The sequence below is a fragment of the Myotis myotis genome, unplaced genomic scaffold (assembly GCF_014108235.1).
Source record: "Myotis myotis isolate mMyoMyo1 unplaced genomic scaffold, mMyoMyo1.p scaffold_m19_p_1, whole genome shotgun sequence".
Classification (NCBI taxonomy): domain Eukaryota; kingdom Metazoa; phylum Chordata; class Mammalia; order Chiroptera; family Vespertilionidae; genus Myotis; species Myotis myotis.
This window is the reverse complement of record NW_023416313.1, coordinates 152,486,991-152,507,034: the sequence shown is the minus strand read 5'-3', so window position 1 is coordinate 152,507,034 and position 20,044 is coordinate 152,486,991. Positions and strand designations below refer to the sequence as shown.

At 43.9% G+C, this 20,044-nt stretch overlaps 1 protein-coding gene across 1 annotated transcript in view; it reads left to right on the top strand.

Moving 5' to 3' along the window:
- The window catches only part of RYR3 (ryanodine receptor 3), a 370,839-nt gene that overhangs the window by 256,229 nt on the left and 94,566 nt on the right, over nucleotides 1-20,044 (top strand). The window contains exons 47-52 of the mRNA XM_036346438.1: nucleotides 3,813-3,982; nucleotides 6,216-6,436; nucleotides 9,784-9,874; nucleotides 11,829-11,969; nucleotides 13,389-13,552; nucleotides 15,969-16,047. Of these exons, the coding sequence (XP_036202331.1) occupies nucleotides 3,813-3,982; nucleotides 6,216-6,436; nucleotides 9,784-9,874; nucleotides 11,829-11,969; nucleotides 13,389-13,552; nucleotides 15,969-16,047 (866 nt within the window). The remainder of the gene's footprint in view (nucleotides 1-3,812; nucleotides 3,983-6,215; nucleotides 6,437-9,783; nucleotides 9,875-11,828; nucleotides 11,970-13,388; nucleotides 13,553-15,968; nucleotides 16,048-20,044) is intronic.

Below are 20,044 nucleotides of genomic sequence, written 5' to 3'. Positions count from 1 at the left end.
GCTTAGCTACAAAGAGGGCTCTTAGGTACAATAGTTTTCCAAACCTAATCAACCATATTGAAAAATGTTTACACATTCTGACCTAATTTAATATTAAATGACAACAGTTTTAATGAAGTCGTAGGATTGACTTGTAACCTGCTGTTATAGCATTTTCTGCCATTATAAACTCTTCAGCTGTGCAAAAGGGCTCAAGTTCATTAAAGGATACAGTTGAAGGAAAAGATTTCTTTCATTCAGCCTGGTGTTTCTGGAGCAATCTGGTGGATGAATGTTTGGAGATGAGATATATCTGGAACTAAATTGTCATGTACAAAACAAGACAAGCTGAGAAAAGTTCTCATAAGTTTCTGATAGGTGCTGAAAGGCGAGGTGTGTCCTATATAGCTTTTGATTAAACAAGATATTGTAATTGTTAGTTATTTGGACTGAGTCAAGTGTCAGTCTTGTTGAACTTACATCTGTCCTCTGCCCTATATATTAACCTCTATATACTCACAAATGAAAACAGTGAGAACAGTCAGAAAGTCCAGCGATATTTTTAGTAACAAGACAGATTTTCACCAAGTATGAAAGCAAAGTGGGTCCTTCATGTAGTGCCCCAATAGGTTGGAGGAGCTGATTGCTCCCCCTCCGCTCGCCCCTTTTCCAGCACAGAGATCTCTTGCTCGCTGAGGCATTTGCTCTTGGCATTGAGCAGTGCTGCCTGGGGCATGGGATGATGCAGACAAGATAAAGCTGCTCTGCTCTTCCTTCCCGTTTTGGACGGTTATTCTCAGGTGTTTTGTTCCACTGGATTGCTGAAGCTTCTTAAGTGGACTCCTGAGCTCTACCAGTGCTATTTCTGTTCATGGGTGGCTGTTTAATTGTTGCTCTTTGTAGGGTACAGAGACTGGGATCTCCTACTCCTCAATTGTTGTGACATCACTCTCAAAAATATCATATTTTTATAAAACTTCCTCAAGCACATTGGATTATAGAGTCTCTGAGAACATGCATGATAAAAAAAAAAAAAATGTTGAACTCAGTTTTTCCCAAACTTTTTGAGCACAAAACACTTACTGATACACCACAAAAATAATGTTTCTCAGCACACCAGGTTAACTCAGATCCAGCTCCCCTAGTGCTCAGAAGAGAAGCAGGCGGCTTCCAGTCCAGAATGTCCCTCCCCTCCTGGCACTCCCGGTCCCCTGCAATGATCACTGGGCTAAATGAGGTTCTAGGCCAAATAGCACGAAATCTTTGTGGCTCTCAAGGTGCCTCATGAAGTATGGTATTTAAATATGCTCTGACTAGAGATTCATCATTTAAGGGCTGTGTAGGAGGAAGACTGTTTTTCTTTGTTATCATATTTCAAAATCCTGTCTTTATTCTCCAAGTCAAGCAATTTTTATTTTCTTCATGGTATTCCCCATTTCACCTTTGAACTTCTTCATTAAGATGAGGTTAGAATTATTGGATGATCTGATCTAAATTTCACCTAAATCAGATAATAGTTTTAAAATACTGGAAGATTTCCTCAGTTGGCTGCTACTTATGATGTAATAGCTATAGATATGACAGACTTTTAAATTTATTCTGCCTTACATTTTCTCCCTCCCTTTCTTATGTCTTCAATCAATAAAACAGTAAAGTCAAGCCCTGACTCCTGGCATTTTCCCATTTCTGTGATGTATACACTCTCCATGGACGATTTCAAGTTACCACTGTGATGTCACTGAGCAGAGAGTTGGCACATAGCACACCATTGTATTGTAATTCCAACATACAAATACAATAGATATAAATAACCTCAAGAGAATAATTAGGAAGTAATGAATTTTGAGTATTTGTTACCTTTTTTATATATAATTGACTTAATTGTAAATTTTATTTTAATAATGAACATGTCAAGGGGGAGTCAAAATGGTGGCCAAATAGGTGGATGTGTCCTGTGTCTTCTCACAGAGCAGATTGAAGGAACAAATAAATCAAATAACATCTACCCAAAATTGGCAAATTAAACACACCTGGTGAGACAATCTGTGGCTGGAAAGGACAGAGGACACCTGGAGAATGTTTTTCTCTCTCCTTTCTTTTTACCCCTTGTTAAAAATTGATCTTCTTTATCTGTTTTATTGACGTGTTATTATTATTGTAGTCTCTGTTGACTTACTCATATATATTTTCTAAGCATTTTATTGTGCACACTACTATGGCTTACTCATATATCTAATTTCTTCTTTCCTGCTCCAAGTCCATGCACCCTTCTCTTTTCTCTTTCTTTGCTAGCCAATTTTTTATGCTTTTGTTTTTCCTCTCATCTCTTGCTCTCTTCTTCTCCTAAATGCTTAATTAGTTTCACTTACTAAACTCAAGTCTATCTGTTCTCTCCTCTATACTCCTTTTCCAAAATAGATGAATATATAGATAGACAAATTTTTTTAAAAATGTTTTATCTTTTTATTTTTTATTTATTGATTATTTTGTGTTTTAATTTTCTTCTTATCAGTTAATTCTCTTTCTACCTCCTCTATACTGAACCATGGCCATTCCCTTATTCATTCAATTCCTTAACCTGGATATAAGCTCTGCCTCTACAGATTCTGCCCCCCCCCCTCCTTTGTTCTGGGTGTTTGTTGTTTGCATTTTTTGGTTTATCTGTTTGATTTTCTTGGTTTTTTCTGCCCATATATGTATATTTTTCCCCTACATTTTTTTTTCTTTTCAATCTTACATTTTTTCATTTTCTCAATATCATTGTTGCTCTCTTTTCTCTCTCCTAATTCCCTTTTCTCTGATGTTTACTTTTATTGGGTTTATTGGTGTCATGAGTACATTCATGTTTTGTTCCCTTTGGATCATGTCTTGTTGAGTTGTATTTTGTGCTGTTCGGTCAACATGGTAGAGAGTGAGCCACATAACCAGACACCCTAGAGGAGACTCCATCCATGAACGGGACACTCAAGACCCAAATACACCAAGAGAACCCAAATATCCCAAGTAGAGGCCCTCCCTAGAATACGCAGCCCAGAAGACCTGAAAGATTGCACCACTGAGTCCCACAAAACATCGACTATATAAGACAAACTCAAAAAAATCTGGGTGACATAGAAGTTTGATCTAATACATAGAAATAACCACAAAGAACAGCAAAAATTGGAAGACAAAGAAACAACCCCAGTACGAAAGAAAAGCAATCACCAGAAAAGGAAGTAAATGAAATGGAGGCAAGCAATTTGTCAGAGAAAGAATTCAGAGCAATGGTTATAAGGCCTCTGAAAAGAATGGAAGACAAATTCAACAACATTTGTAAGACTCAAGAAGACATGAAGAAGAACCAATAGAAAATGAAGAATGACATAGCAGCAATAAAGAACACCATAGAAAGTATCAACAGTAAACTAGAAGAAGCTGAGGACTGCATCAGCGTGCTAAAAGACAAGATAGAAAAAAACACCCAAGTAGAGCAATCACTGGGGGGAAAAAAAAAAACTTAAAAAGCAGGAGGAGAACCTAAGGGAGCTTTGGGACAACACAAAACGAAACAACATTCAGATAATAGGGATACCAAAAGGAGAGGAAACTGAGCAAGGAATAGAAAACCTATTTGAAGAAATAATAATGAGCATGTCTGACAACTGGCTCACAAAATTCCTAAAAGTTTAATAATCAGCTCTTCCAAGCCAGTATAAGCTGGACTCAGCACAATTTTGTATTTTTTCCAAAATTCCTGTTGCCTGTTAGTAGAACAAGTCATAGACAAACTCTGTGTTGCCTTTGTGACTGTTAAAATAAAAGAGGGGAAATTACATTCTCTGCGTGTCTTTCAGATGGGTCTGTCAGCGAGCCCGATATGGCTGCCAGCTTCTGCCCTGACCACAAGGCCTCCATGGTGCTCTTCTTGGACCGTGTCTATGGTATTAAGGATCAAACTTTTCTGCTCCACCTGCTAGAGGTTGGATTTTTACCTGATTTAAGAGCCTCTGCCTCTCTCGATACAGTAAGTGACTAAAATAAGAAAAAAAAAATTCCCATCATTGTAAATAAATTAGTAATACTGGATTTAGAAGTGAGCACTTTTTAATCTACTTGCTGATTACATATTAGTAGTGTGCTTTAAAGGATAAGAAAACATAGGCACCAAGTAATGGAAGTTCTTAATTTATTGGCCAGAGACTTGAATGCATGTAAACATGACCTCAGATACTCAATCCAGTTCTCTCTATTCCAAAGTTTCTCAACATCAGCACTGTTTGTTGTGGATGGGGAATCCTGTGAATTAAGGGTGTTTAGCAGCATCAGGGCCTCTACCTGCTACCCCCCAGACTAATTCTAGATTTCACCAAATGTTTCCTGCAAGACAAAATCACCCTCATGTGAAAAGTATGGCTGTTGCTTATGAAAAGGGCTGGTTGGCAGCATTAGAGGCTGGAAATACTCTTCCCATGTCACACCTGAGGCTGAATGCACTGGCCATCAGTCAGGATAGTCTGGAGCTCAGAACATGACAGAGTCAGTACAAGAGGCCATGGGAAAATCCAAGTTTGGCAGTCAAGTGTGGGGTAGAGCCATCCAATATCAACAGACAGCAAGACAGGAGGCCCCAGGAGTTAAAGAGCTTAGATGCCTGATGCCCCAGGTCAGGACTAAGCAGAAACACCGTGCACCAGGAGTACTGGGTCCAAGGAGAAAAGAAATTAAATCAGCTTAAGTCTAAGAACATTTTACCAGTTTAGGCTTGTTTTTAAAGAGCCTGAAGCATGTCTTCTTGATCAGTCATCAAGTTTCTCAAAGGCTCCACACCTAGTGTCTAACAGAGATAGCAGTCTAAGTTTTGTTATGGGTGTCAGGTGGCCAATACCTTAGCTGGAATGGATTCCATTGGAATGGCTGCTGAGAAATAGGTGAGGTGACCTGGAACTGGAAGCAGTACAGTCCCCAATATGAATGAGAGCTCCACCCCTGTCTCTGGCTTGGGATTAAGAGATGGTAGAACCATGAAGGCGTTCGGGGCATGTGATCCTTTTGGATAATTACAACAATGCTTCTGACAGCTTCTTTTGTGTTCAGCTTTCTCTCTATATAATATAATTTAAGTATAATAATTTTTTAAACTTGTGGAGCATTCCTAAGGTTCCTGATCAAAGCATTTGATTTTTTTATAGATCAAATAAATAGTAAATGCTATTCTAGCATTTGGTGTCCAGATCACATGCTTACCTCAGCACCATCTACAAAAGAAATTTTCTATTCAGTTCCTCAGCACACACGTTTTCATGCATTCTTTTCTGAAAACTTTTAAGACACTATAATAAAAGCTCTGTCCTTCCTCATTTTAACAACTCTGTTAAAGTGATAAATGTGAAAGATTAGCTCTTTCAGTATGATTACTCAAGCTTCTAGGAGACAAACTTCTGATAATTAAGAGGAACGCCAGGAATGTGTACAGTTTATCAAATCACAAGTTACAAATATAATTACTGCAATGATCACAGAAAATAATGGTAATATTTCATCTCTGCATATCTCCAGGTTTTTTTTAAATTTTTGAAGATGATAGTTAAATATGCTTTTGCTAAATTTCATGTCACTAAGTGAGCCCTCCCTGAATCCAGTCTAAGTGAACAAGAGAGAACACTGTGTGTGAGAATTACACCATTTTAGAGAAGGTCCTACATTTCTACTCCTTGGACACTTATTCTCCTGAGGTCTGCCCTCATGTCATTTATCAGGTTATGAATTGTTCATAAATTAAGTGACAGGGGTCAGAGCTCCTCCACTGTCTGCAAAACCAGTGAGTTTGAGAGCTCCTGAGGCCTCCACCCAACTATTAATCTCAGAATCACTAGAGGAGTTTCCCTAAAGTGATAAAAAAAAAAAAGAGCTAGAATTGGATAATAATGTAGTTGAACTTTGCAAATATCAAGGGTTTGGGTTAGATTGGCCGTCACCTGATTTGAAGAGTTTGGAATTCTTGGAGGAGGCCGGATACTTGTGGATCAGCCAGCCTTTGCTTTCTTCTGTTTGTTTATTTTTAGCAGGACTTTTATTTTCATTTAAAATGCAAAAGAGAAATCAGTCTGCTGAGAAGGTACAAAGTTGTTCACTTTGTTGCTGTGATATGTAGATAGATATGTGTGTGTTTCCTGGCCCACTAGATGGGCGCTGGGTACACGGGGTAAGAAGCCTTGCTCTTTCCAGAGATTAACCAGTGTCCCAACACCCTTTCCTAGGTGTCTCTAAGCACCACAGAGGCTGCACTGGCGCTAAATAGGTACATATGTTCTGCTGTGCTCCCGCTCCTCACAAGGTGTGCCCCTCTCTTTGCTGGAACGGAGCACTACACCTCTTTGATCGATTCAACACTGCAGACAATATACAGGCTGTCCAAGGGACGTTCCCTCACCAAAGCTCAGAGGGACACCATAGAAGAATGTTTGCTTGCCATTTGCAAGTAAGTACCCCCTCCCATGTGTTTCACCTCTGCATACGCATCCATGTCACCTGTGTGTATGTACCCATGTCAGCTGCATTCAATTGTATTACAATCTAAAAACAAGAATCCAGTCTGAGGAAGCTTCCAGGCCTTTGTCATACACCAACCCTACCCCAAACATCCCCCTATTTGCCCCAGGCTCTTTTTGATCCCTGTGAGGAGGGCGGGGGGCACTGCTCAGGCTCTATCCCATAGGGTTGGTGGACCAGGAGATGAGACTGTCTTTCAGGCCTGAAGTATTCAGATTAAGAACTACTGTTTTAGTTCCTAAGACAGAGCTAGAAGCAGGCTTTCCCTCTGAGTGGACCTTCACAAAGAGGCCAGACCGTAAGAGTGAATCAAAGCAGCCCACCTCCTCAGGGCCTGGGAGCAAAGAGAAGAAGTCCCAGTGGGAAGTAAGGACACACTGCACACAGACATCAGAGCCACCAAGAATAGAAAGTTAACTCTACCCAAGAGCTGTGGGTCCTCAGGAAACTCCATTGGGTCTGGTGGCCACTGGTCCCAGGACCAGGTCTCCTGCTTTAAGCCAGTTTTCCACCTCCACTGCATATGAGAATTGCCTGGGGCAATACTAGGTTAATATCCCAGTCCCCAGGTCACACCTCCACCCCCAAATCCAACCTTTAGGGTTGGGACCCAGACATCTAGCCTTTGAAGCTCCCAGGTGATTCCATAATGCAGCCAAGGTTGATAACCTCTGCTTTAGGTTGTCCTGGAGACAGAACCCACAGACCAGGTATGGTCCCTATTCTTGTTGAATAAGCTGTTTCCTAATCACACAAGGGATGACCATGTATTGAGGGGCTAGGGTCACCTAGAAAAAAAAACAGTCAATTGGTTCTTTAGAACATCAAACTAAAAAGCAGTATCACACTTAGATTTTAAATATAATAAAGTTTCTCCTATTTAAATGCTTTATTAAAATTAAGCTATATCTGCTGTCTTTCTATCATCTGGCCTACAGGCTTTAACTACTTCAGGGGACTAGCGTGTCCTTGCTCAGTACCATTTGCCCAGGATGTGGACTAGAGGGCAGAGGATGGATGGAGAGAGGGACGAGGCCAGGAGGGAAGGGCCTCCCCCGAGGCCGCATAAAAGAGATTTCTCTCTGAGCTCCTCCACCAAAATCAGGGCCTATACTCTGAAACGATTTCATTCTCATTCCAAGATTATTGTAACTGGAAGAGAATTATAGTCATAGAATTTTTCGGTCTTGAAAGAGAAAAAGCTGGGTAGATGCACTTACAGGCCTCTAGGAATCAGTAGGGTGCCTGGGTTTCCACTCTGCCACTCCCAACGGAAGAGTAATGGCCCAGTTACTTGTGTAGATGGGGCTCTGCTGTTCTTCTCAATGGTGGCAAGGGAATAAATAATGAGTTTACACACTAGAAATCCTATCACCATTGATTCTGTAATTGGCTGGTAACTGTATCAGGAGCAGCTGCAGATCTTGCTCTGCCTTTTTCTAGATCTGAGCTCAGCAGGTGTCTTAGAAACCAGGCTAATCAAGGAGCCCTGTCTCCCAGCATAAGCTACTTCCTGGTATTAAAACCATGTTGGTGAGACTGATATCAGCTGCAAATGCTTCTAAAAAATCAGACCTTGGGGAAATTAGACTCTTACATCAAACTGAAAATGTAGCTAACAGCCCTATTACCACACTCAGAGGGTCTTCCACCCTCCTCTTGGCCCACGTGAGCTCTAGATACAGTGACGAGCTGGTTGAATTTAACTTGTTTATTTTTAATAAGTCAGGAATTAATAGAATTAGAGATTTATTTCATGCCTTGATTTTATTCAAGTTGGTCAATCTTAAGTGATATTCCTAATCCACTAAACAATAATGTGAAAGTTGAGGAATTTTACATCATAACTACTAGAGTCAGCTACAAGGCCATTGACTGGCTGTGTATTTTGACTGACCCCTTTCACTCTAGGGTTTTTTATCAACAGAGCAGCTCTAGGAAAAGTTATGGAACACATAAGTTTTATTGTCCATCTCTGTTCCCATCGATCTTCCTTGTAGATGCTTCTGAGGCTTTCCTTCCCGACATCCCAGCTCTTTACCCTCAAAGTGACTAACTTGACCTTCATGGTTCTTAGGCATCTGTGGAAGGAATTCATGGCTTCACAAACTGACCTTCTCTGGCAGATCGTGTGTATTATATGCACATGCTTTTCTCTGCAGAGAATCCAGAGATTCCACTAGATTTTTTTAAAACTTGGTAATCTAATTTGGGACAACATGGATCCTAAAGTGTATCACACTAAGTGAAATAAGTCAAACAGAGAAAAAAAATACCATATTATTTCACTTATCTGTGGAATCAAAAAAGAATGAACAAACAAAAGAGAAACAGACTCATAGATATGGACAGTAAACTGACTGATGGCTGTTGGGTGGAAAAGGCGAAGGGATTAAGAAGTACAAATCGGCAGTTACAGAAGACTTTCAGGTATGTAAAGTATAGCATAGGGAATATACTCAGTAATATGATGGTGCCAGATGGGTACTAGACTTAAGGTGATCACTTTATAAGTTATATAAATGTCTAGTCATTATGTTATACACCTGAAACTCTTATAATATTGTATGTCAATTATAATTGCAAAATAATTATTTAAATCTAAAAAAAAAGATTTAAAAGTTTGGCAATCTGAAAATAAAGGCTAAATCAAACTTGCTTATCTCTCCTTCCTCTATCTCAGAATTCACCTGCATCCAATGCCAAGGCCATAAACTCTTTAATAATTGTATAAATCATTCCCTAATTAGTTAGTGTCTTTGCTGTTTAAAGGAGTGTTTTTAGGATGGAGACTTAGTCCAAAGAAATTATTCCAATAATGAGAATTTCAAAGATCAGATAATAACTCAGGGGGCCTTAAACTTCCCTCCAGATCATGCCAGTAGGTGGCCTCAGATTCCACCTATGCAGCTCGTCAACTCCAGCTTCTCCCTCTGCAGAGCTCAGGAGGACTTGGGGTCCTTATAGAATAAAAGTACCTGCCTCTTCTTCCTGTTACAGTGGCTGGACTTTGAATGTGCATAAACCCTAGAACATCCTTTCACCTGGTGATTGGACTTTAACCTTAGGTACCTCAATTTATTAGCCACATGTTCCTCTTTCTGTATCTACCTATACTCTGTCTTTGAAGTGTTTTATCATGGGCTGTGCTTTACAAGAGCTTGTCTTTTAGGAGCTGATTGTTTTGAGGCTTCGTTCTAATAGATGGTTATTGCTGCGTGTTTCTTGTATTCGTTCTTATTTTCTTTATCCTGTTCTTCCTATTCCGTGCTGCAGTCACCTGAGGCCTTCCATGTTACAGCAGCTCCTGCGACGCCTTGTTTTTGATGTGCCCCAGCTCAATGAATACTGCAAAATGCCCCTGAAGGTAAGCCTCGCGCTTGTGACAGAAATACAGTCCATGGCACAGGACACTTGCCTTGTAGAACAGGATGTCCTCTCGATTTGGGAGCAAAATACATGCTAAAGGGGCTTCACTCCTTTGAGAGCTAATAAGATGCAACCTACAAAATGAAGCCTTCCCTGAGCGTCTCTGGTGGAGGAGACTTCCCGATTCATTAACTGCTCCAGTTTTCTGGGTTGGCTTTCCACCAAGTTCTTGTGACTTAGCAGAGGTTAGTGAAGCAACTTGGGTTTTGTGCCTTCCCGCCCTAATTAGGCTTTCAGAGTATTTTCAGCCTCAAAAACCTGTGAAGGCTTGTGATTATTCATTTAAGTACAGCAACTAAAGTGTCCCTTTTCTCTTCCATACTATTTTGTGTTTTTTCTTTTATAACAGATCCCTCCCCCAACCCCGCTTTTTTTTTTACTTCTTTTTCTTTGCTGATGAAAAGGAAGGCCACAGAGCCTTCCCTTTTCTTTCTTTCTTTCTTCCTTTCTTTCTTTCTTTCTTTTTTTTTGTTTGTTTTTTGTTTCCTCATTCCTGAATTTCTCATAAATTACAAACATTTTATCACTAGCACTGTGAGCATCTGAGTCTGGGGGAGGGGGTGGTCGTCGGAATCACCCCCCACACAAGAGGGTGGCTGGTTTTTTGCTCTTTTCCCTTTGTGACATCTGCGATATAGCATTTTCAAAGGTGTCAGCCATCACCAAATATTCTGCCTGGTGATTTTAACAAAATTATTTCTTTTTTCAGAAATAGTACAAGCGAGGATTTCAAGAAGCATTTTACTAAGATTAAACAGAATTCCCAGGAGCCTTTAGTTCAGTCCTCTCTCTCCACACCAGCAGAGAGCAGCTTGTTCGCTGTCAGAGATTCCACCGCCCCCCAAGGGCTCATTTGTCTCTCCAACCCTAACCGCCCCAGTTCTGATCTCAGAAAGCACCTTGGCGGAAAGCCAGGGTTCTCGCAGTTCACGCTGGCCTTGTTTCCTCAGCAGGCCTGACTGTCAGCGAGATTCTGGCTCCCACAGAGGAGCCTATAAATAGTCCTCAGTAAGCCCACTTTTACTTCTTAGATCAGGGATTTTTTATTGACTGTATTGGAGTGGCATTGGTTAATAATATTATGTGGGTTTCAGGTGTACAATTCTATAACACATCATCTGTGTATTGTGTGTTCACCGCCCCAAGTCAAGTCTCCTTCCATCACTATTTACACTCCCTATACCCTCTTCTACCTTCCCCCAACCCCCTTTCCTTCTGTTGTCTGTGTCTATGAATTTTGGTTTGTTTGTTTGTTTTCTTAATCTGTCCACCTTTTTCACCCAACTCCAAAACCCCTACCTTTCCCCTCTTAGAGGATGTGGATCCCACCTGCTGGGATGGGAACATTGGCAGTGTACTTCTGCCCTCTGCTGGCCATATGTGAAACTGTTGTTACACGCAGGGCCATCAGATGGAGTGAAAGAGAAGGAAGTCATGGGCAGTAAGTAAGCAATCTAGAGAAAAATCTTCAGACTCACAGTCCCCTCCCCATACCAGCATGACCCAGCACCTTCCAGATTCATAAGCAAAGGTCTCAGAAGAAATTCTTCCTACTCCTGACTGACTGGAACAACACCCAGTGACTACTTTCGGAGTGTAGAATTTTCTCATTTGAGTGGAAATAGTGATCCATTCTTCAGTAACTGCCAGGGGCACCTTAGGAGGCACATGAATTAATTAGGCGGCTTCAGTTCTGGCTGGAGCTCATTAGTCAGGAAAGCAGACCATTACCGGGGGTGGTTGAGGGCCTGTCTCTAGATGGCCCACCTGTTTCCATGTTCGTTTCGCTCTCCTGATGGCTGCTTGCTGTTTTATTCTCCCCTGCACGTTGTTGATGCCTGTGGATCTTCACTACCCCTCCCCACTGGTGCTGCCCTGTTGGAACCCGCCAGCTCCTGACGAGCCACTATGAGCAGTGCTGGAAGTATTACTGCCTGCCCTCGGGGTGGGGCAGCTATGGCCTGGCCGTGGAGGAGGAGCTGCACCTCACGGAGAAGCTCTTCTGGGGGATTTTTGACTCCCTCTCCCACAAGGTAACGGGGTGCTTCTCGAACAGGAAGGGAAGCCCTCAGAGACCCTAGCTGCTATAGATCATAACGGCTAATCGCTGTTCAGCTTCACCCTGTGCTAGATACTGCGCCAAGTACTTCCCAACTGTGTTACACTCATCCTTACCCCCACCCCTAACCCCTCCTTTGACAAGTGAGGGAAAGTCTCAGAGCAATTGAATACCTTGCCAGACACACAAAGCTAGTACAGGGAAGAGCTACTACCAGAGTGAATCTCAAAAACACTTCCTGGCCTCAGTCTCCGTGACTGAGCCCACTGCCACTCCTTTCCTGACATGAGGCCCCTGTTAGCCGGTCTTCACCAGGTCCAGCCTAGAGGAGAAGTCATGACATCTGCTCAGGTCAGGATGTGGGATTCTAGGAGACTTCAGCTACAGTGAGGGAGGTTATTCAGAACCACTCGTTTAGGGAGGAGAACTGAGGGCCTCTGAACCCAGAGCCTCCCACACTGCCTGATGGAAACACAGCTGCGACTCAGAATTTCCACGTCCTCCAAGCCAGTTTATTTAGATTTTCGAGGTCATCGGCTTTAGGTCTGGCTTTCTTACAGAAATCTGGAACGTGTGTGTAGGTGTTCACCTGCACTTACGCTGTCTTCACTCCTGTAGTCCTTTGGTCTGTGTAAGCAGATCCAAAGCTGTCCCTACCCCATGTTATCTGACTGGAATCCCTTCCTTGCCAGTTCAAGAGAGAATGGATGTGCTATGAGCAGTCTGCTGGTGATATCAACACATGGCCCACATCAGCTACTGCGGCCTAGCACAGCTTCTTATGCCCTCTCCAGCTACAGGTTGGGTCAGTTTCTACGCGCCTCTACGGCAAGCAGGTTTATAGACATTTCTGGCCTAGTTAGAACCTGTTTAACCCTTTCTTAAAATTAACTATTTATGAGATACAGCTTTAAAAAAAAAATCCTCACCCGAGGATATGTTTTTGTTTTTAAGAGAGGGGAAAAGAGAGAGAGAGAGACATTGATATGAGAAAGAAGCATCAATTGGTTGCCTCCCGAGGGCAACCTCAACTAGGGATTGAAGCCTAGCTATGTGCCCTAACCAGAAATCAAACCCACAACCTTTTGGTGTATGGGACGGCGCTCCAACCAACTGAGCCACCTGGCCAGGCCTAGGAGATACTGATTTAAATCTTGATTTAACGTTTTTCAACTTGAAGCAAATGGTGACTGGAGGGCTTTGTAGACTGTGCTGTCATCCTCCAAGGACCCCTGGTTTCCACCAAGTGTGTTAAAGGGCTCCCCTGTTCCCCACGCTGGTTGACCTGGACAAATGAGGGCATGGTACTTTTCTCAGCTAATTGGGGGATGCTTCCACCTGATGGCCATGGGTCTGGTTTCTGTACCAACATGCTCTTTGGTTTTCCTCACAGAAGTATGACCCAGATCTTTTCCGAATGGCCCTGCCTTGTCTCAGTGCTATCGCCGGGGCCTTGCCACCTGATTACTTAGATACCAGGATCTCAGCCACATTGGAGAAGCAGATCTCAGTGGATGCAGACGGCAACTTTGACCCCAAACCGATCAACACCATGAAGTGAGTCCAGACCACCTCTAAGCTGGTCTTACGTTTTGTCCAGTGGCCAGTGTTTCTCTTTCAGAAGGTGGCAAGAAATATAAGAGTCTTTTTCTTCCCTCCTGCCAACACTTTGTCATTTCTCTTGACACTACAAGTCATATCAGGCACTGGATCTTGCCCTCGATTCCTGAAGGATTAATCCATCCATATCCGATTTCATGCCATATGATTATATGCTAGGCTTTTGTTTTAGAGGGTGGGGTTGGTTTATTTATTATGAGACGGATGCTCTCCACAAATAAATGTCATCTGCGACATTGCAAGAACCACCCTGACAAATGAGGCAATTAATTTATTAATGAGTTTTTTTGGCAAAATCTTCACTTTTTTTGAATTAGGCCTGTACAGTTCTAATTGCACCATACATCAAAACAGCTCCAGAAGTAGCACTCGGCTGAGCCCTGACAAGGCTTGGGTGTGACGGCAGAACAGCATGGGGTCTTTATCGGAGAGACTGGCCCTGCTCTCCCCCATGCCAGGGCATGCTGAAACTTGGTTACAATCCTACAATATCACCTTTAATTTCTCCCTCTGATTCTCCAGCATCTCTCCTGGGGGATGATTAGGCCATGGATGAAACATGCTCAATTTTGGCTGGTGGCGGGTCCACCCCAGTTATGATTATGTGTTGTGGGGCATCTCTAGGTACATTCTAAGAGAAGAGCTCCAAACCGGCTTTAGAGTGAGCAGGGAAAGGAAGACATCCTATACAGCTCCTCGGACTTGTGTTTTGTGGCAGTAGTTCTCAAATGAGAGCCACAGCCTAAGCTCTTCCCTGGGGCTGTCAGCTTTGATAACATATAAAACTGTTATATGTTAACAATTAGTACACAGTCCATCAGATGGAGCATTGAGCTGAATGGATGGTGGGAAACAGAATTGAACCTGCAATAAGGATGAGATAAGAGGCAGGGTAAGCCATCGAGCTCAATGAAAATATAAGTGTGCTGACAGATGACAAATGGTGTAATAATGTGATGCTTTTATAAATATTACTAGTGACCCGTCGCTCAAAATCACGTGAGACCTGGGACCCCTCACCATGGGACTACCCCGAGTCCCAGAGTCCCACCCTATGTGGCCGGCACACTGCGGGACGGCCCTGAGTCCTGGAGTGCCACCCTGATGTCCTGCCTCTGGGCTGCACAGAGCAGCCGCCAGGCCCCGCCCCTGCAGCATGCACACAGAGCCGCTGAAACCCCGGCAGAAGCCACGTGAAGTGGATGCCGGGACCCCCGCGCCCCCATGGGGTCGCAGGAACCCTAGCAGAAGCCGCTCGAAGTGGCCGCCGGCCCCAGCCCAGCAGCCCTGCCCCCGCTGTGCGCGTCACCATCTTCTGATGGTGTTACAGTGTGAGGGTCAATTTGCATATTATCTCTTTATTATATAGGAGAATGAGACAATGCTATACTCCAGCAATTTGTGTGCTAATGATGAGTGGTTCCATGTTAACTTGAGAGTTCTGGTTTCTTTGCATATACCTTGACATCAGTGTGGTTCTTCAAATGATGTGAGTAATAGAGACTAACTCTGGCTAATGTGAGCAGAAAGGGGCTTTATTGCAAGGAACAGAGGTCATTATCAGAACCTAGTGAAAGGCTGGCTAACCCAGCCTCAGCAGGAGCAGAAACCAGGACAGAGTGGCCAAGTGGACAGTCTTCAGGCATCCCCATTGGTTTACCCCCCTTGAAGAGTGTGCTGCCCTGGTCTCACCTGACTCAAGATTCAAATTCCTGAGAAAGTGAGTCTGAATGGCCCAGTCAGCCGCCTACCTCAGTTCACATAAGACTGTGTGCAATGTAGGATTTGTTCCTTACAGGAAAAGGGAGGTGCTGTGGCCAACAAAAGGGACAAAAACTGCTAAAGTAATGGAAACAACAGGTGTCTAGTGTACTTCTAAAATTCTAGTATTTAAAAGTGAGTCAAAGGTGAGCCCAAAAAGGTAGACACCCAGTTTTTTGTAACATTTGGTCCTCTAGCCACCACTCCTGCCACTCCCAGATTGCGGCCACAAGATAACAGGCCAGTGTCTTTGGATGAAGGGGTTCTCACTGTGTAACCTACACAGGTCTCGCCCAGGAGCCAAAGTGGTTCTTCAGGAGCCAAAAGAACCCATAACAGCTGGAGGGAGGCCACCTACACAGCAGAGCCTCCTGCAGAGTGGTCCCCTGATTGGACCTGGGTATGTCAGGTCTGCCATACCTTCTGCTCAGAAAGTTTCACGTACCTAGGGTCCAGCTTCAGCTTTGGGTTAGCTGATTGATCAAATCCAGCTTCGATGGCTGATTGTTGATTCTGGCCATCTTTTTAGCACACACATGTGGCTGAGGTGCTTGAGAAGGTTATAATTTGATTTTTTCCCTTCTCATTTCAGTTTCTCCTTGCCTGAAAAATTGGAATACATCGTCACCAAGTATGCTGAGCATTCACATGATAAGTGGGCCTGTGACAAGGTAGGGATTATCCTCCAGCTGACATTTGTCAGAGGGAAAAATGGTCCAAGAACATTAAAGGGTCCAATGCTGGAAATCTGCCTGATGTGTCTAAGTGACAGGCTCACCAGGCCGAGAGCATTCATTATTTCTGAGCAGCACTCTCCCGGGGTTGGTGGAGGTCAGAGAAATAGGCGGAAGAAGCTGGAGGTGCTGCTTTCTGTATTTTTCTCAAGAAGATCATCGATTCTATGAGTGTTCACTTCTTTCTCAACATTGCATTCCCTGGAATTTGCACCCAAGCACGTGCTTGCATTTGTTCGACCTAAATGCTTAATGCAGGGTGGGAGGCTTTTATCCCATTTTCTCTTTGGATTTTTTTATTTTTATTTTTTTGGAAAAGGGAAAATGAAATTAAAAGCCTTACCCCTGCATTTTGCCAAGAAGCTGGATTTTATTCTAGGGAGGGAGGACACACATCTTCCCATGGCAGCCAGCGGCGTAAGTCCCAGACTCTCCCTTATTAATAAGCCTGCCCATCTGGTGTTTAAAATTCCTCACCACATGAGGTCAGCCTGTTTAATGCGTGTAATTGCTCTGTCAGCCCTTTAATGCTGGCAGGAGAGTGGGAGGAATGTGCCAAAGATGTCCAGGATTCCTGGGGGCGGCCGGCTAAGGGTTGGGGCCATTGCTCAGTTGCAGCTTCAGCGTGGAGCTGAGGAGCAAGCCCACAGTGGGGCCACAGAAACCACCTCCATGCCGCATGCCCTGGAGAGGGGCACCTTGCACCACTGGCTCAGCCTTGGAGTTGGTCTGGGCTCAGCTCCTATTCTTCCATCATCCCAATTGGGGGCCAATGACCACAACAATCATTGTAATTGTAGGAAGGGCCAATACCTCATGGTTTGAGAGCAGGGGTTGGCTAAACTATTCTGTAAAAGGCCAGATAGTGGACATTTTAGGCTTTGTGGCCAGAGAGCCTCCGTTGCAACTGCTCGTCTCTGCCATTACAGCACAGAAGCAGCCACAGACGTTGCATAGATGAAGGTGCATGCCTGGGCCCAGTAAAACTGTGTTTATGGAACAGATGGTCGGCCAGACTTGGCCCAATGGCTGTAGCTGGTTGACTCTTGCTCTAGACTCTAGACTCTAGAGTCTAGAGCATCTGTATTTTCTCAGCACTCGTTGCATATGCTGTTGGGCCAGCCTGTGGAAGAGGGAAATGCGGCCCCCCATCAGGCCATGGCCATGGCTCATCTGTCAGTAAGCCATGTGGATTTGCCTCCTTAGTCTCTCCTCAGTGCAAACCGGTCTTGTGGCTGAACCCCAGGGCTGTAGTCCGAGTTGTCATCTTCTTTTGCCCAGAAGGTTGTGATGATCTCCTAACTAGTCTCCCCTCAAGCACTTTCCCAGCCTGCCCTTCACACCGCAGGCAAGTGACAGCTTCAGTGTACAGATCTGTTGATATCCTACCACTGCTCTCCATCACAGCCCCTTCTCCTTGTTAATGTTCCTTAACAGCTTCTAACTATTTTTAATATAGAGGTCAAAATCTTTAATGTGCCTGATAGGCACAGCATAATCTGGCCTCTACTACCGTCTCTAACATCACCTTTCCTTTCACCCTCTGCCCTCCAGCCACATCCCCTTCTTTCTACCCACTGCCCATCACACACACACATACACACACACACACGCACACACATGTGCCTGAAACCCTCCTCTAAAGCTAGGGATCTTAATCCAGCATCTTGAAGGGTTCAGGAATCTGGAGAAGGCACTGTGTGTAAATTAATAAAGAGTCCAGAGACAAAACATAATTTTGGAAGGCATTTTGGGGGGCCAGAGGAGCTTGGCTAAAGGAACCAAGTTCTTCTGTCTCTCTGGACCCCTTGCTTTTTATTAACACAAATTGTCCTAAAGCAAGTTAGATATACACATCAAAAGACAAGGTTCAGTATACAGAATCCATTGATGGATTGGAGGAACTGCCTTTAGCTGTTCAGGTGTTTGGCCAGTAGGAGGCAATAACATGTAGATTGAAATGCCCTCAGCTGTCTGGCAGCAAGCAATCATTTATGCATCCTTTTCAGGTTTGGGAAAATGCCCTCAGCCATTTCCAGATGATTCAGCCATGTTGATATGCTGGAATTGGCTTCTGGCACTCCTCTGACTGAGCCAGGTGCCCATCTGCACTCAGACACGTGCACACACCATTTATCAGCTCATCCTGCAAATACCCATCCACATGTGAATTCCTGGGATGCCTCCCTCCCAGATGTCTCAGATATAGGCCCTTTTGGCACCTTGTTCTTTTCCATCATAGTATTTCCCTTGCAGCTTTACATAGTTATATTTATGACAGTTATACATTTATGCCAGTTATCAACTATACATTTACTGGTGTGGTATTTGATTACTCTCTCTCTTCACTAGACTGTAAGCCTCACGTTTGCAAGGAAACATATTTGTTCACCATTGCCAGATGGACATCAATTATCTAACAAGAAAAAGAATATTTTTTCTGTCCTCAAGCACTCTACAGTCTTACAGAGACCAGACTGGTGGCTGCCACCGGGGAGGAGGGTTGGGACACTGCATGAAAGAGGTGAAGGGATTAAGAAATACAAATCAGTAGTTACAAAATAGTCATGAATATAAAGTAGAGCATAGGGAATATAGTCAATAATATTGCGATAACGATGTGTGGTACCAGGTGGGTACCAGAAATATCAGAGGGACTGCTTTGAAAAGTATATAATTGCCCAACCACTATGCTGTACACCTGAAATCAATACAAAATAACACTGACAGTAACTGAAAAAAAATTTAAATAAATTAATTAAAAATAAAAGAACCCTACAGTATTACGGGAGAAACAGAATAAATCAGCCATGGTGGCACAGGGTGTCCACTGCTGTGATGGGCATGAGCACAGCATTAGAGCACACAGGAGGAGTCCCTAGTCCCATAATGGGGGTCCAGGGACACTTCCTTGAGCTGGTGACACCTACAGTAAGTGACAAAGGACAGGTAGTTCGGGCACAGAACACCAAGCGTATTGTAAGCTATGGGGGCAGCAGGTACAGATCTAGAGAAGCAAGAGAGAGTGTGGTGGCTTTAGGGAACCCTAGTTCAATATGGCAGGACATGGAGTGGGGTAGGGGAAGAATGGTGAGATGAGTCTGGACAGGCAACAAGGTCTTTGTTATATCTTTAGAGGCCAGAAAGTGTTTGCATTTTGCCATGATGGCAGCTGGGAACCAGAAAATATTAAAGCAGTCGAGTGCCCTGATGGGGGTGATTTTGTAGATCTCATCTAGCAGTGCTGTAGAAAATGGGTCGGAAAGGTGGTGGACTGGAGGCACAGGGCCTGTGTAAGAAGCCAGTGCAGTAACCCAGGTGATGACTGGCGGTGGCCTGAACTAAAATCCTGGCAGGAGATGGGAGGGGGGACCATGTGAGGAGATACAGAGGAAGAGGGGCTGTCAGGGAAGATTCCCACATTTCTGGCTCAGGAAGTGAGTGTAAGCTGGTGCCATTCCCTGAGGTAGAGGGAACCCCAGAGGCGGAGCAACTCTGAGAAGTAAAATGCAGGCTCAGTGCAGGCATGTTGGAGGAACCTGTGGAAACATGGAAGCAGAGCTTTTGTAGGTTTGGAAATTAGGAAAGAGATCTGGGCTGGACATACTGAGTCCTCATATGGACTGTGGACTCCAATCGTATCACCCAGGGGAGAGTGTGCCCAGTGAGAAGGGACAGAACCTTGAGACACATTAACAAGTGGGCAGCGGCAGAGATTAAGCAAAAGCAGCCAGGAGTCTTTAAGCTGTGAGGTTACGGAAGTTGGGGACACGTGCCTGCCTCTGTGCCTACGGTGCCTAGGACAGAGTCCGGCACCTACAGTAGTAGGCATGCAAACAGTGTTTGTTGAGTGACTCTTGAAATTCTTAAACTTCTGTGACTCCCCGCATTGCTACAGTTCTGCTATGGGGATGGCGGACAGTGTTGCAGTGGC